General features: G+C 35.0%; 1 protein-coding gene across 1 annotated transcript; it reads right to left on the reverse strand.

The window, feature by feature from the left end:
• Positions 1-1,150: 1,150 nt before the first annotated feature.
• Positions 1,151-6,182, reverse strand: LOC306858203 (Schwann cell myelin protein-like). Its single transcript, XM_079398626.1, has 7 exons — positions 5,970-6,182; positions 5,188-5,544; positions 4,780-5,097; positions 4,397-4,684; positions 3,569-3,656; positions 2,402-2,471; positions 1,151-2,261 (listed from the first exon to the last, which is right to left on the reverse strand). Exons 1-7 carry the CDS (start codon positions 6,007-6,009, stop codon positions 1,986-1,988), a joined length of 1,437 nt encoding a protein of 478 aa, XP_079254752.1. The 5' UTR covers positions 6,010-6,182; the 3' UTR covers positions 1,151-1,985.
• Positions 6,183-14,954: the final 8,772 nt, after the last annotated feature.

Raw genomic sequence — 14,954 nt, forward strand, 5'->3', positions numbered from 1 at the left:
AATACACCTCTGCTAAGACAAGATTGTTTTTCCTTCGAAAAATATACATTTAAAGATGTTGGAAATCAGCTAACACAATAAAATCAGATATTAGATCAGAAAAAAATAGGTTGAAACGGTTTTTCTTATTGATATGGTCACATTGCTCTTCTATGCATCATTCTTAATAACTCATAAGCAGTGTTGGGAAGGTTACTTTGGAAATGTAACAGGTTACAAGTTACCCTATTTAATGTAATAAGTAGTGTAACTTTTCAATTACTTTATTAAAGCAATGTAACTTATTACATTTGATTACTTTTCTAAATTTCTAATAATTTCAACTGTTAATCATTTTCAAACATTTAAACCAGGCAGGGTTAACCTTAATGTACTCAACACTGATAACTGTCACCCTTTCAAAATTCTTCATCACTTGAATTAAGATTATAATAAGTAAGGGAAAATGTACATCTTTATTTTACATTATCCCGCTTATTACATGGCTGCTTGCCACAAAAGTAAATAATTAGACATGAAACGCTGATCTGAGTTGAAATATTTGAACGCAAAGCTTCCATGAAGAAAGCAGTTTCTAGTAAGCGACTAGTAACTAGTAACACCTCTTGTTTACTTTGAGATCATTCTAAGGTTAAAAACAGATTTAAAATTATAATAAGAAATAGTTTAATTGCTATGATAGTGGATTTGAAATCAAATGTTTGCATAGTTATGACAGGAAACACTGGCATCTAACAACGCCTTGGAAAAAACAATTAATCTTAAAAAATAAAGCATATGCATAAACCCAAATAGGAAATAAAACAGTTATTGAATAAGCATGTGTCCTATTCTGTGTCCTAAACTCATGAAACACTGGTGTCTCATTTTAGAGCAGTCAATTCAATTTATTAAAGAAGTCAATTAAATCGGTATGTGTGTGTGTGTGTGTGTGTGCGCGTGTGTGTGTGTGTGAAAAAATTCAGATGTAACCCCCTTTGTAATCATTAACATTTTCAAAAATAACTAATTTAATTACACATTTTTTTTCTCAGTAACTGTAACTAATTGTAAACTACAATTACATTTATTTTGTAATTAAATTGCATAATTCCATTACATGTAAGTAGTTACTCCCAAACACTGCTCATAAGGTTAGGATTAAATGTTTAGAATCAGAATCAGAATGAGCTTTATTGGCCAAGTACACATACGAGGAATTTGTTTTAGTGACAGAAGCTCCACAGCGCAACAGAAAGACAGCAACAGGACAGGACACAGGTAATAAAGAATAATACAAATATCCAAATAGGCAATGTACAAAACAGCAAAAATACAATATATAATATAGACAATTATGTGTTTAAATTATACATGTAGTAAATGACTATGATTACATTGAAGAATTGAATGATTGAATAATTATATGATTATAAGCAAATAAATGAACAAAACTAAAAGAAAAGAAAACAACACACATAGGTTGCTATTGAGAATCCCTAAGATCAGTTTAGCCTCAAAAGCACCAAATGAAAATCTTAGACTGATTTTGACACAAAAATTCAGAAGTGCTTCTACTCTAGAATATTTGTTGCTCTGAAATCAGTATTATAGATAAATTAGAACATATCACATTCCAATTTTCATGGCAAATCCAAGGGATTTCAAATAATACCATAGAGTTAACATTTCCCAAAAACACCAAAGATTGGAAATTTGGGGAATTCTGATATAATGCACAAACCAAATTAGTTAAAATGTAAGAACTACACGTTTTTACAGAATCCCTTTTTTATCCTTGTGTTCTTCACTGTTCTTCATCAGTTGTCTTGTCTGTTTTTAACCAACACATTTCACAACCTATCAGTGACCTCTAAAATTGTGCGATGATGAGTCAGCAATAATGGGGCTAAATGTTAAAATTGTTCTCTTGTTTACAGATACAGTATCTGAATATATATTTTTAGGGGGAAAACTAATAGAGGAAGGGCAAAGTGTCCAGTTTTCTAAGGGTTACGGCGTTTTACCTTTGCGTAAAGCTGAGAGGAGTCTTCAAACAGCTCTTCCTCTAATTGCTTTGACTCTCCTATTGAGCTCTCAGTCTTTGACAGCCATCCAGAACAATCCTGGACAGCGTAGTCAGAATGCAGTGAAGAGACACTCCCAACCTCTCGTGATTTAGATTTTGTGAAGACAATGGAGGAATAAATGTCTTGATAGTTTTGATTTGCTGTGGCGGCTCCAGTAGACATCATGACATAAACAGGGTTGTCTTGATTGTCCTGTGGAGTGACAGGGTTGAATCAGTGCAGTAAAGCTCTAGTGTGTCTCTTTAAATTGTTTAGCTGTTTGTGTTCTAGTTTAGTTGTTTTTTTGTTTTGTTTTTGTATTTATTATTATTATTGTTACTGTTGTAACTCACTTCATTGGTAATTTGATCACTTCTCTTGGTGCATTCTTGTGCAGCCTGTGAAAGTTTCCCATTCCTTTTTCTAAAAAACAAAAAACAAAATGTGTCCATGTTAAAATAATTTATATTCGACAAAAGCTTCACAGTTGGCACAATCATGAAATCAGTCAGGATTGTCATTTAAGTCACATATATAAATATAATTGCAATATATACAAATAATCAAATGTGGCATCTACAAACTATTTATGCTTAAGGGTTTCTCAGATCTAACTCCTCTATTCTTTGCAACGCCTTTAACCAAATGTACAATAAAATCATCAGATCAAATATGCTGAATGTGTTTCACAGTGCTCTTCTATTATGCATCATTCTTAAAGGGGTCATCAGATGCAAAATTCACTTTTCAAGTTGTTTGAACATAAATGTGTGTTGGAAGTGTGTGTACACATCCATCCTATAATGATAAAATCCACCCAGTGGGTTTTTTAAATTCCCTATTTTAAAATGCCCTTTCTCAAATCGGGCTGTTCTGAGATTCCTGTCGGAATGACGTAGTTCTGTACAGACCGCTCCCACGATAGTTGATTGGCAAGGCCGTCTTACTTTAGACCCGCCCTGAGTGAGCTGGGAGCTGTCTGCCTCTGGTGCAGGGGAAGACGACATGTCTCCGATTAAGCGATTGAGGCATTTTGTTGTTGGATGTAATAATGAATATAGCAGTCGTCATTTACTCCCAACAGCTGAGTCGCTGAATATGCAGAGGGTTAACGTTACTTTCATTTTGAAGGGAATGTGATGATCCCGATCTGCCTAAATGTGTCTATGTTCGTGCGAATCATTCGTGATCCAGCTTCATCTACAGAAGAAGTGAGTTTAAGGGTTTTTTTATTCTTTGCAAATCGCCTTGCCTAATAATGTGCTAGTTAGCCAGTTTTGAGGCTGAATTTTAAAGGCGGGGTCAGCAGAGCTCATTAGCATTTAAAGCAACATGGACTAGAATGGCTCACTGAAAACAGAGCTGATTTTGACAGGGGAAAAAAGTTGTTTTTACACTACCATTGAGAAATTTTAATCAAAGTATGTTATAGACTTTTCATTAAGACCCTAAATAATCTTATCAACTTGTGGAAAATGGGCATCCGATGACCCCTTACCTCATGTGTTTTGTGCACTTACCGTACACGGATACATGTAATGGCACACAACAACACGAACACCAGAGCCACAACAGCAACTCCAATCAGCAAAGAGAAATGATTCAATCCTAAAAAAAAAGAATAAGTAGTGTTTGGAAAACCACTGATGATTCAATGATTCAGTTAAACAATTGCTAGATAGTTATATCACTATCTACAAACAAAATAACTATGATGGCCGGGGAATGAGAATTTAAAAAGTAATAGATTAGCATTAGCATTAGCATTCCTACGTATGTCAATGGTTGTGTCTGAAAGCGTAGGGCAATGATTCGCGGGCAGCATTTGAGCACAAAGGTACCTCGCGAAACTGATTTAAGACTTCTGAGGCAGCATAATGTTTTAATGATCTACAACAAAACATTGAGAGTTTTGGTGAATTTTTAGCTAATTACTATAGTACTAACGACATCAAAAGTGGAAAAAATTGGTTGAAAATTTAGATACAAACAGACCACTAACTGCACATTTTAGGAGCCATTTTTCTTTTTAGCCCACCTGTCACAGATTTGAAGACATAATTATGGGATGTCAAAGGCAGTGAAACAGGATACATCTATGATACTTTTAACAATTGATCAGATTAAGGCATCTCAGGAGACAGTAAGTGAAGCTAGCATTGGATTCAGATGAACCTTGATGCCTTCCTACATTGGAATGCAGCTTCTGAATTAAGGCAGCATTTTTCAGCTTTTGGATGCAACCAATGATTGTTATTTTGCTCGTGAATGCACGATTTACATGTTTCACATTTATAGATTATTGACAGGTGCTCTTCTGTTAGATGTATCACAGAACTGAAACTCACGTTCAACAGATATAGGCAACTGAAGCAGTTGACTTGCAGTGCCTCGAGTGTTGTTACTGACACACTGCAGAGTGGATGTGTGTGTGAGAGACTGATGTAGAGTGATGGAGCTCCTCAAGCCTGTGCTGCTCAATCGCTCTTCACTGATGAACGTGTTTGAAGAGTTAGTGACAGGACGTCCAGACAGATGCCACTCCAGTTCAGGTGAGGGATTCCCATCAGCCTCACAGAAACACACAGTTACATCAGTTCTGTTACAGATGGAGGTCGAAGAGATTTTAGGTGCATCTGAAAAAGAAGAGAGAATGACATGATACACATTAAGCACATGGTTTTTATGTAGCATATAGAGGAGAAAAGTATTGATGCCACAAAAATCTTACACTGAACGTGTACTGTGATGCTCTCCTGTGCTGTTTTGTTCTTGTCCTGTAGCTGGTAGGTTATAGTGCAGGTGAAAGTGACTCCATGCTCACGGTGAGTAGCAGTGAAGTTCAGATCAGAGATGAGCTCCTGTAGTCTGCTGCTTTCACTGAGGGGGATTCTGGGGGTGGAGCTCCATGTGAGAGTTGGTGGAGGAGAGGAGCAGAGAATCTCAGCAGAGCAGCGCAGACTCACAGAGCTCCCCTCCAACACCTCCTCCTGATCCTGCACCTCCTTCTGCTCCACATACAGCTGCACTCTGGGTTTGGGGGGAGAGTCTGACACAGAGAAAGAAATGACAATCATGGCAACTTTTAAAACACTTTATTAACACATTTGTTTATAATTAAAAGGCTCAAATCACTCACTAATGACATCTATAGTGGAGAAGGGTTGTTCGTAGGTGTATTTCAGGCTGCCACTCACAATTCTGAAGAAATATTTACCATTGTGATTCGAACTAACATCGTTAAAGATAGTGGTACAGTTCTTCTCGTGTAGTTTTCCAGTTATATTCCCACTGAAGTGACCAGGTTTGGGATCTCTGGAGTTAAACACTTCTTTGCCATTCTTTGCACCTTTGAACCATAATCCTGTCGCAGCACTCTCAGTGAGGAATTGGTCATGTTTTTCAATCTCAAAAGTGCAGTTTATGATCAAACAGGATCCACTGAGAGCTTCAATCTTCTCTGGCAGACTGATGCTGAACTCTCTACAACAAACACCTACAACACACACAAGATGAAAAGCATTAAATTACAAGCAGAAACATTAAAGCATTCAGACACACCAACACATTTGTTGCAACTGTTGTTTTGTAATCTCACAAACAGCTAAATAAAAATATAACTGTTTACAAAACATTGAATTGTAATACATTATAATTTATTACAAGCAGAACAATAGGAACAGCAAAATCTACATCATACATAATTGTAACTATTGATGTATTTTTAAATTACTTTAATATTGTAAATATTTTGAATGAGATCCCAGTCTTCCAGTCAGAAAACAGTGTATATCAATTTAGCTAAAATATTAACATAGTTTAATTCAACAGATTAAACATATTATTACTGGTTAAACTAATTAATTTACATTCTCAGTCATACTGAACACTAGGTGTGAAATAAGGGAAGGAAAATCAAACCTTTCAACAGAAAACAGAAAAGAATTGTTTTCTCTGCCATGTCCACCTCTTCATTAACAAACGCTCAGTCCTGTAGTAGGGAAACACACACGTATGTGCAAGAATTTACATGCATAAATTCAACCCCCAAAATATATAAATAATAATAAAAAAATATTGATATTTATGGATCTCAAGTCCTGATCTGCTGCTAATTTGAAACTGTGTGAAAGTGGGCTGTGTGAACAGTCTTTAGCACTATATACAGACTGAACTTCCTGTTCCTGTTTCATCAACATACATGTTTAACCTTTAAATGCACGAGTCCTTCTACAATCACTCATTTTAAAGCATTTTATGTTTAATTTCCTAACCCCCCTATGTTACATTTTTGTTCATCCCCTTGAATTAAAGCTTAAATTTCATCTTGATTGTTTCATTTTAATTCTATTCTGGTTTCATACTGAGCCAAAATTAAATAATTATACCATAATTGTCAGTGTCCAAATATATGGACCTAACTGCATGTCAATTTGGACACAACTTTTATAAAATAAATATTTGTTATCAGGCAGTCCATAAAATAACACAAAAGTGATATTAGATTAATAACCAGAATGCATGTCACATATATTTATCTTTTTTCAAAAAATGTCAAATGTTTTATTCAAACAACTAAATAGATTTGGCTCAGATCAAATATGTCAAAATAGCATATTTCTCTGATAGTGGGGCTTGGTCTTCATGCTTTTGTTATGTATGAGACATGAAATGTTTTGGTTTTTATTAGTCTTTCATATTGGAAATGTGCATGTTTAAAAGTACAGCTGACTGAAGACAGACATTTGACAACTCACATTAGGCACATATAAATAAATGAAAACAATAATATAATAAATCGAATTAAAATAACCAGTTGATGGGCTGTAGGGTCCAGCCCTGGATGACAGTTGGCTAGAGAGGAGATAGGACTGTGCAGGATATGACCGGAGGTGGCAGTGGTGGCCTGACAGGGACACAAAGCTCAACCACTCCTCACTTGTGATCTCTCTTGGCAATGCACTTGCTTGGCTGCGTGGCAGACACAGGAAGAAGACCGGTAACTCAGCCTGCAGGACAGGATGGGACTGGACTGAAGACAGACAAGTGACTGGAACAAAACTCAACAAGTTAATAGATGGGGAGTACTCAGTAGCTTAAGGTAGAAAGAAGAACTAGCAACACAAAGAGGTTAGAACAACAAACTGACAACACAAAAGAGAAAGAGTTTTACTCTACAAGGACTAAACAAGGGGGTGAGGTAACAGGTAACAAGGAGGCGGGACCAGAGGTTCACATGGCAGACAACAACAAAGTCATGTGCTCACACACACAACCCAAACAAGGAAACATTAAACAGTGACAAAACAGACAGGGCTGTCCGGGGAGATCCCTGACAGGAATTTGTAATTTGTTACTAATTGTATTTGCTCCCCATTAATTAATTTAGGACAGATTACACTTTGCTCTTTCTCTCTAAAATCAATAATCTCCTTAGTTTTGGAGATATTTAAGAGAAGATTGTAATTTTCACACCAGATTTAAAAAGAAAGCCAAGAGAGGCCCATGTTCTTCCTCACCATCATGTAAAATGCTCACTAAAGCAGTATCATCTGCATATGTATATGTCTGTTTTTAAAGATCTCACACAAGAATTTGTATATAAAATAAAAAATAACATGGATAAAACACATCCCTGTGGAGCTCTGACCTAAGTGATCATCTTATCCGAAACAGACCCTCCTATTTTAACTGCTGGATTCTGAAACTAAGAAAACTAGTCACCCAGGTAAGTCACCCACTCTTGATCTTTCTTCATCTAGCCTAATGTAGTTCTTCATAGTACTAGAGTTTGTGTTAATCAGGTCTCACAAAGCTGCTCATTCTTCTCAATAACATCATAAAAGTAAATGTAGAAAAATATAGAGCCAAAATTTGAATAAACTTTTTTAATCATGTTTATTTGCTATGGATGTTCTAAGACTTTACCAAGGACAGGCAGATCACAAGCCTGTATAAAATTATGGACAGCACATAATTAAACTAAAATAAAACAGTTATACTTTCATTAAAAAAAGTATTATTCCATTCAACAAGATCACATTAAATTGATCAAAAGTAACAGTAAGCGCTTGTACATCGTAAAAAAAAAAAAAATATGTATATGTATATTTTTTATAAAATTATGTTCTTTTGAACTTTATATTAATCAAAGAATCCCGAAAACACTGATAATGATAAGAAACATTTCTTTAGCACAACATCAGCATGCTAGTAATATTTTTGAAGAATCCTGTGATGCTCACAGAAAATATTACTTTGCCATCACAGGGATAAATGACATTTTGAAACATATTACAACAGAAAAACAGTTGTTTAAAATAAATAATAATAACACAACAGACTTCTTTCAAAAAAAAAAAAAAAAAAAATCAGTAGTGGATCTCACATATATGCATTTTTCCCATTTCCCTCTTTATATAGTTTGTTAATCTTTATATAAGATTGCTCAGTCACACAAGAAACATAATTGATAAGATACGTGCTTTTATCAGACTACCAGCAAACTTTTCAAATGTGTCTGTCACTTCAACTGCCATTACCTGGCACGTGTAAACGTGTAATAAACATGTGAAGTAAGTGTAATTCAATTACACAACTGAACACATAATCATTAAGCCATGCCCATTGTTCATACAAAATGTTTCTTCAAAACTCATAATTATGACACCAAACAAGCAAAGTAGCTTTTTTGGATCTTGTAAATTAAGATGCGCTTGATCACAAAGAAAGAAGATCTGTCAACAGTTATAATAAGAAAGAAGAAGAAGAAGAATCTAGACTGATCACATTGACTAAATCTTTGGCGTTTATATAAGAGCAGCTGGTTTTCATTCAGTTAACATTAACACAACAAGATAACAAAGCTAGCAGTCTGTATGCATGTTTCTGTTTTTAAAAAATAATATTTAAGCTTATTTACAACCTTAAACATTCATGATTGTGTTTTATGAATTTAATAATGTTTTGTGTGTGTGTGTGTGTGTTTATGTGGTTTATGAGGACACAAATTTGTATAATGACATGGGTATGACAGAGGTATTACAATATGAAGGTGGTTTATGAGGACACTGCCTATCTCCCCGTAATTCAAAAGGCTTAAAAAACATACTAACTGGTGTTTTTTTTGAAAATCTAAAAATGCACAAAGTCTCCTGTGAGGGCTAAGTTTAGGTGTAGGGTTGGTGTAGGGCAATAGCACACACAGTTTGTTCAGTATAAAAACCATTACGCCTATGGAGAGTCCCCATAAACCACAAAAACCAACATGTGTGTGTGTGTAAACTGGCCAAACCACTTCCTGTTTTCTTTTCCGAAAAAGCATGTGTCCACATTAAAATAGGACCACTGCCAGGAGCACTATCATCAAATTGATTGGCACATAGCACAGTTTGGTTTGGCGGTATGGTTCTGTTCTGGGCAAAAACTCCCTGCCAATCCATGCAGCCTGTCATGAATAAGCAAGGAGAGCAGTAATAATAACCCCCTTATAAAGTTAATTAGTAATACTTAGATCTGTGTCTTTGAGAGGACACACACTCAATCTAGAAGGTGTTAAAGTGTGTGTAACCACTTGGTTACATTTATCCTTCTAAATTAATCCCCCAGCAACAGGAAGACTTCATTGTCATTGTTCACCCCACCTACTACCCCAACACCGGCATCAATCTGCTTCAGGTTACCTGGTATCACTTCACACTCCAAAGCTATGGGGAAAATATCATAATATTTATTTTACAAAATGTTATATGTTCATGAATCCCCAAAAACACATTCATAGTTTACCTAGAGAATAATGGAGCAGGCAAAGTAGCAGGAGGCACTGACAAACTTTCATTGGAAAGGAAAAGACAATGAAAATCTGTAAAGACTTTTAATCAAAAGGTGTCAAGTAGTGTGCAGTGTGAGAAGTCAGTTCCCCTCAAGTTTAGAACACATCAACATGACATCCACTCTCAAATCATTCTGTCTTCAATTTTGAAAACTGTATATCATTGTAAAAGCAAACAAGCTTCTTTCTCAAAAAATAAATTCCTTAATATTTAGTTATATATTGCAACAATACTGATACATTTCTAAATGTAACTCAAGGGTCTGTTACATGATGCTAATTTTGATCCCTATTGATCATTTTAAAAAAAGCACAATGACTCATATACAATACATTCATCAGATCAAATATGCTGAATCTGTTTTTCTTACATATGTAGCCACAGTGCTTTTCTATGCATCATTCGTAATACCTCACGTGTGTCATGTTCTTACCGTGCACATGTATATGTAATAGCACATAACATCACGAACACCAGAGCAACAACAGCAACTCCAACCAGCACAGAGAAAAGATTCAAACCTAAAGAAGAATAAATAAGTTTGTTGAAAAACCTTTGATGAGAGCAAGAGAGTCGTACTGTAATCTTTAAATAATAAAGTAATCATGGTTGCAAGTGCAGAGGAACAATCTGGAAAGTAAGACATTAGATTTAGCATTCCCATTGAAGCCGATGACTAAGGTGATGAATTAATTTACATATTATTGATAGGTTTGTCTTCTATTGGATGAATCCCCAAACTGAAACTCAAGTTCAACAGATACAGGCAGCTGAAGCAGTTGACTTGCAGTGCCTCGAGTGTTGTTACTGACACACTTCAGAGTGGATGTGTGTGTGAGAGACTGATGTAGAGTGATGGAGCTCCTCAAGCCTGTGCTGCTCAATCGCTCTTCACTGATGAACGTGTTTGAAGAGTTAGTGACAGGACGTCCAGACAGATGCCACTCCAGTTCAGGAGAGGGATTCCCATCAGCCTAACAGACATACACTGATACATTCCCACTGATACAGCTGGAGGAAGAAAAGATTTTAGGTGCATCTGAAACCTAGAAAGAGAGAATGCATATAGATAGGTGTCTTATGGAGGGGAAAAGAACTGATGCCACAAAAATCTTACACTGAACATGTACTGTGATGCTCTCCTGTGCTGTTTTGTTCTTGTCCTGTAGCTGGTAGGTTATAGTGCAGGTGAAAGTGACTCCATGCTCACGGTGAGTAGCAGTGAAGTTCAGATCAGAGATGAGCTCCTGTAGTCTGCTGCTCTCACTGAGGGGGATTCTGGGGGTGGAGCTCCATGTGAGAGTTGGTGGAGGAGAGGAGCAGAGAGCCTCAGCAGAGCAGCGCAGACTCACAGAGCTCCCCTCCAACACCTCCTCCTGATCCTGCACCTCCTTCTGCTCCACATACAGCTGCACTCTGGGACTGGGGGGAAAGTTATACACACAGATGTATGTTGTATATATGAATATGTTGATTACAAAGTGACATTTTGGTTGAAAACAAACATTTCTACAATGTTCATTTTGTTTGTTTTTTCTCCAAAGAAAATAATTGTAAAAACGAATGTGTATATTGATCATGTCAATATACATGATGAACGGCATGAATTCAAATGTTATCTTTTTGACTACAGTCGTACTAGATCAAAATTTTACAATTTATAACATTTTCCAGACATGAAATCTTTCACCCATCGCATGTATTGAAACGCTGCTTTGTTTATAGATCAATTTCAGTTTACCTTCACCCACAATCCTGAAGTAATATTGGCCTCTGTGTTTTGATCTGAGCTCATAAATTACAGTGGCACAGTCCTTTTACATACAAGCAGAAACATTTAAGCATTCAGACACACCAACAGATGTTGTGTCATAAACATACAAAATGCTAATTTTTTTTAATTAATTACACAACATTCAATTGCAAGTTTTTTTTTTTTTTTCTGAAAAGGTGACATAAGCAGAACAACAGCAAGAGTGAATATAATATAATAAAATATTCAAGTTTGATATAAAAAATTATAATAATATTCTAAATAGTCTTGAGGAAAGACATGTTTTCCAGTATTGTGTATAAATGTAACTATCTGAAAAACCACAGTATCACATAGAAAGAATAATCATAGTTTAGCACTTAAATTCACATTCTCATTCCTGTCACACTGAACACATCAAAATATTGTATAAGATGTGAAGAAGAGAAAGAAAACCACACCTTGTAAAAGAAAACAGGAAAAGAAGATCTTCTCTGCAGTGTCCATCTCTTCATTAACAGACGCTTAGAGGGAAACATTTGTAAATCTGCATAAATGACCAAAAAAAAGAAAAGGAAATCATAAATTCAGCCCCATAAATAAATGCACATTCATTGTTTTCCAAATTATATGCAACAAATATAATTAATTGCAGGCATCCTACAGCTCAACAAATCGAACAGCACTTATGAAGAAACAACTAAAGAAGAACAAGAAGAGTTTAAGACTTACCAGAAATTAGACAAGGGTAAATAATTTATGAAAAATGTATGTATTGGTGTACTGTAAATAACTAAAGTAAGCTAAACTGAACTGCCCACACCATTTCCAGAAGAAACAGCCCTTATGTTTTTACATAAGTTTGTATTGTGGCTTTAAGTGAGGACTGGGGATCTTCTTGAGGATTTTCCAAATAAATCTAAATAAGAGAAGTATAAGAGTAATACAGGGTTCATTCCAAGAAGTATCCTCATGCACGCCAACCAAAATCAGTCAAAGCAATTTTCACCATGTTCCTCATACTTTTTCTTTAGAACAGTAGTTTTCCATTCTGGGGTCTCACAGCATGGTGCACATTGTGTTTGTGTTACTTATTAACACATTGATTGTTATCATCAGCTCATTTAAAGAGAACTACATGAACTCAACTGAATGTCTCAGATAATAGAGATGTCCAAAATGTGTGGTGCTGTGGGTCCCCAGGACCAGGACCAAAAACCTCTTATGTATAATATATCATTAAAATCCTGAAAGTATGATTACAGAAGACAAAGAAGAAAATAAAATGTGTATTTATTATCAAACAGCCCATATATTATTCCACAAATTGACATAAATGTCATATATATAAAAAATTATATATGCACCTTGTTTTTTGCACAATTTTTATCAAATCAATCCATCTAAGTGAAATGAGCTGTCTGCCCTGTAACCAGCAATATGCTAATATTATTTAGCATAACCAATAGGCTAATGAAACACTACAAGACAAAGGATAAATGTTCAAGAAATGTAGCAAAAGTTTATAATCATATTTAAAAATAAATGGACAATCTATACAGATGGTTGGGCAGTCATTTTCAGAGAGTGTCCGCTATAAAAAAATAGACTGATAAAGGCAAAGTGGAAGATGTGAGAGAGGATGGAGTATATGGAAATGAGACAAAAGGCAAGTTTTGTGGGTTTACAATAGTAATGAATGATTACCACATTCACGACATGACACTCCAAGCCACTTCAAAAAAATCATACAACTGTTTTACTGTACAAAATTATAAAAACACACCTTGCTGAGACATAAAGCTATCAACAGCCAACAGCTCTTCCTCTAATACCTTCAACTGTTTGTTAGTGCAGATGTGATTATCAAAGCTGAAAAACTGAATATTAATAATATTAATAATAATAATAATTAATAATAATATAATATGTTCAGTCGTGATACAAAATGTCAAACATCCATCTGCCAACACACTGATTACGCAAGTGCTTTTCTCAGAACTAATTTCGGTCCCACTTTATATTAGGTGGCCTTAACTACTATGTACTTGCATTTAAATTAATCATTTGAGACAATGCACTTATTGTGTACATACATATTTTTACATTGTACTTATATTTTAAAAAATACCTATATGTAGTTACATCTGTAATTCATTTCTGTTATTACATTTATAATTACACGGTTGACTCATCCCTTACACCTTAACCCACCCTTAAACCTACCCATAACACCAAACCTGTCCCTAACCTTACCCAACATCCCACTTCAATAGCAGCAAAAATGTTTTACAATACAATATGACCATATTAAGTACATTGTACTTATTTTTTGAGGTAAGTACATAGTAGCTAAGGCCACCTAATATAAAGTGTGACCCTAATGTCTCTACTCTGCACTTTATACTCTGAAATTTGTTATCACAACTGCTTTTAGTAGATGTGTGAAGGCTGTTCTTGTCAATTTCACTCACAGAAACCACAGCACTATCCATCACATTACCGTTTGACAGCCACAAAGAGTCAAAGTACTTTTTTGTGTTTGTTGTAAATAGCATATTGTTTTCTATCATCTAAGCCATGACCATTTATTTTTTAAATGTTTTGTCCTAACATATTTTAAATAAATATCACTGTTGTTGTTTTGTTTTTCTCATTTTGTTTTTTAAAACTGTTAAGTTATTCTAAACAAAATGTAAAACTGTACATTTCTTCAGAATTGAACTTACAATTGATCTATGTAATTAATCACAAAATGAAACTAATGTAAACTCTGACTGAAGCTTTTGAACCTTAAAAGGTCAGTCACTATCACTTTCAGAATTAAAAATAAATGTGGTCAGACTATCAGCTTCCTGCTCAGCATTCACACATTAAGAAGAGCTTTTTTGATCCACTCTGTTAATAAAGAAAACTGTTTTCCTCTAGACCAAAAGCACAGTCTAATCTGATCTTTGTGTGTTGCTCATTTCAAAATAAGCACATCAAGAAGAACTGAAAAATAATAAAAAAAATTGCTTACATTTTATCTGCCATTTCAGCTTAATTTACACACAACTATAAACATTGTAGCGCCATTAAAAATTAACAACATGCTACACACACACATTTATTTGTATTTTTAAAGTGTCAAAAGACTAAACCTACAAATATTAGAGGAATGAGAATTTGGTGCTTTGTTCACTTCATTTTACTGCAGATTCGTTTACAAACAAGGCACAATTCGATGCAGGATTTTCAAAAAGATTGAAACTAAAAGATGATGCAGTGCCGACTATATTGGATCCAATAGTAACGTCACAACACACAAGTGTTAGTAAC

Source organism: Barbus barbus (assembly GCF_936440315.1).
Source record: "Barbus barbus genome assembly, chromosome: 39".
Taxonomy (NCBI): Eukaryota; Metazoa; Chordata; class Actinopteri; order Cypriniformes; family Cyprinidae; genus Barbus; species Barbus barbus.

Coding starts and splice junctions, on each gene's coding strand:
- LOC306858203 (XM_079398626.1), bottom strand. CDS start 6,009: ATGGCAGAGAAAACAATTCTTTTCTGTTTTCTGTTGAAAG. Junction 5,098..5,187: donor CTCCACTATAGATGTCATTA/GTGAGTGATTTG, acceptor TCTCTGTGTCAG/ACTCTCCCCCCAAACCCAGA. Junction 2,262..2,401: donor GTGATCAAATTACCAATGAA/GTGAGTTACAAC, acceptor GTCACTCCACAG/GACAATCAAGACAACCCTGT.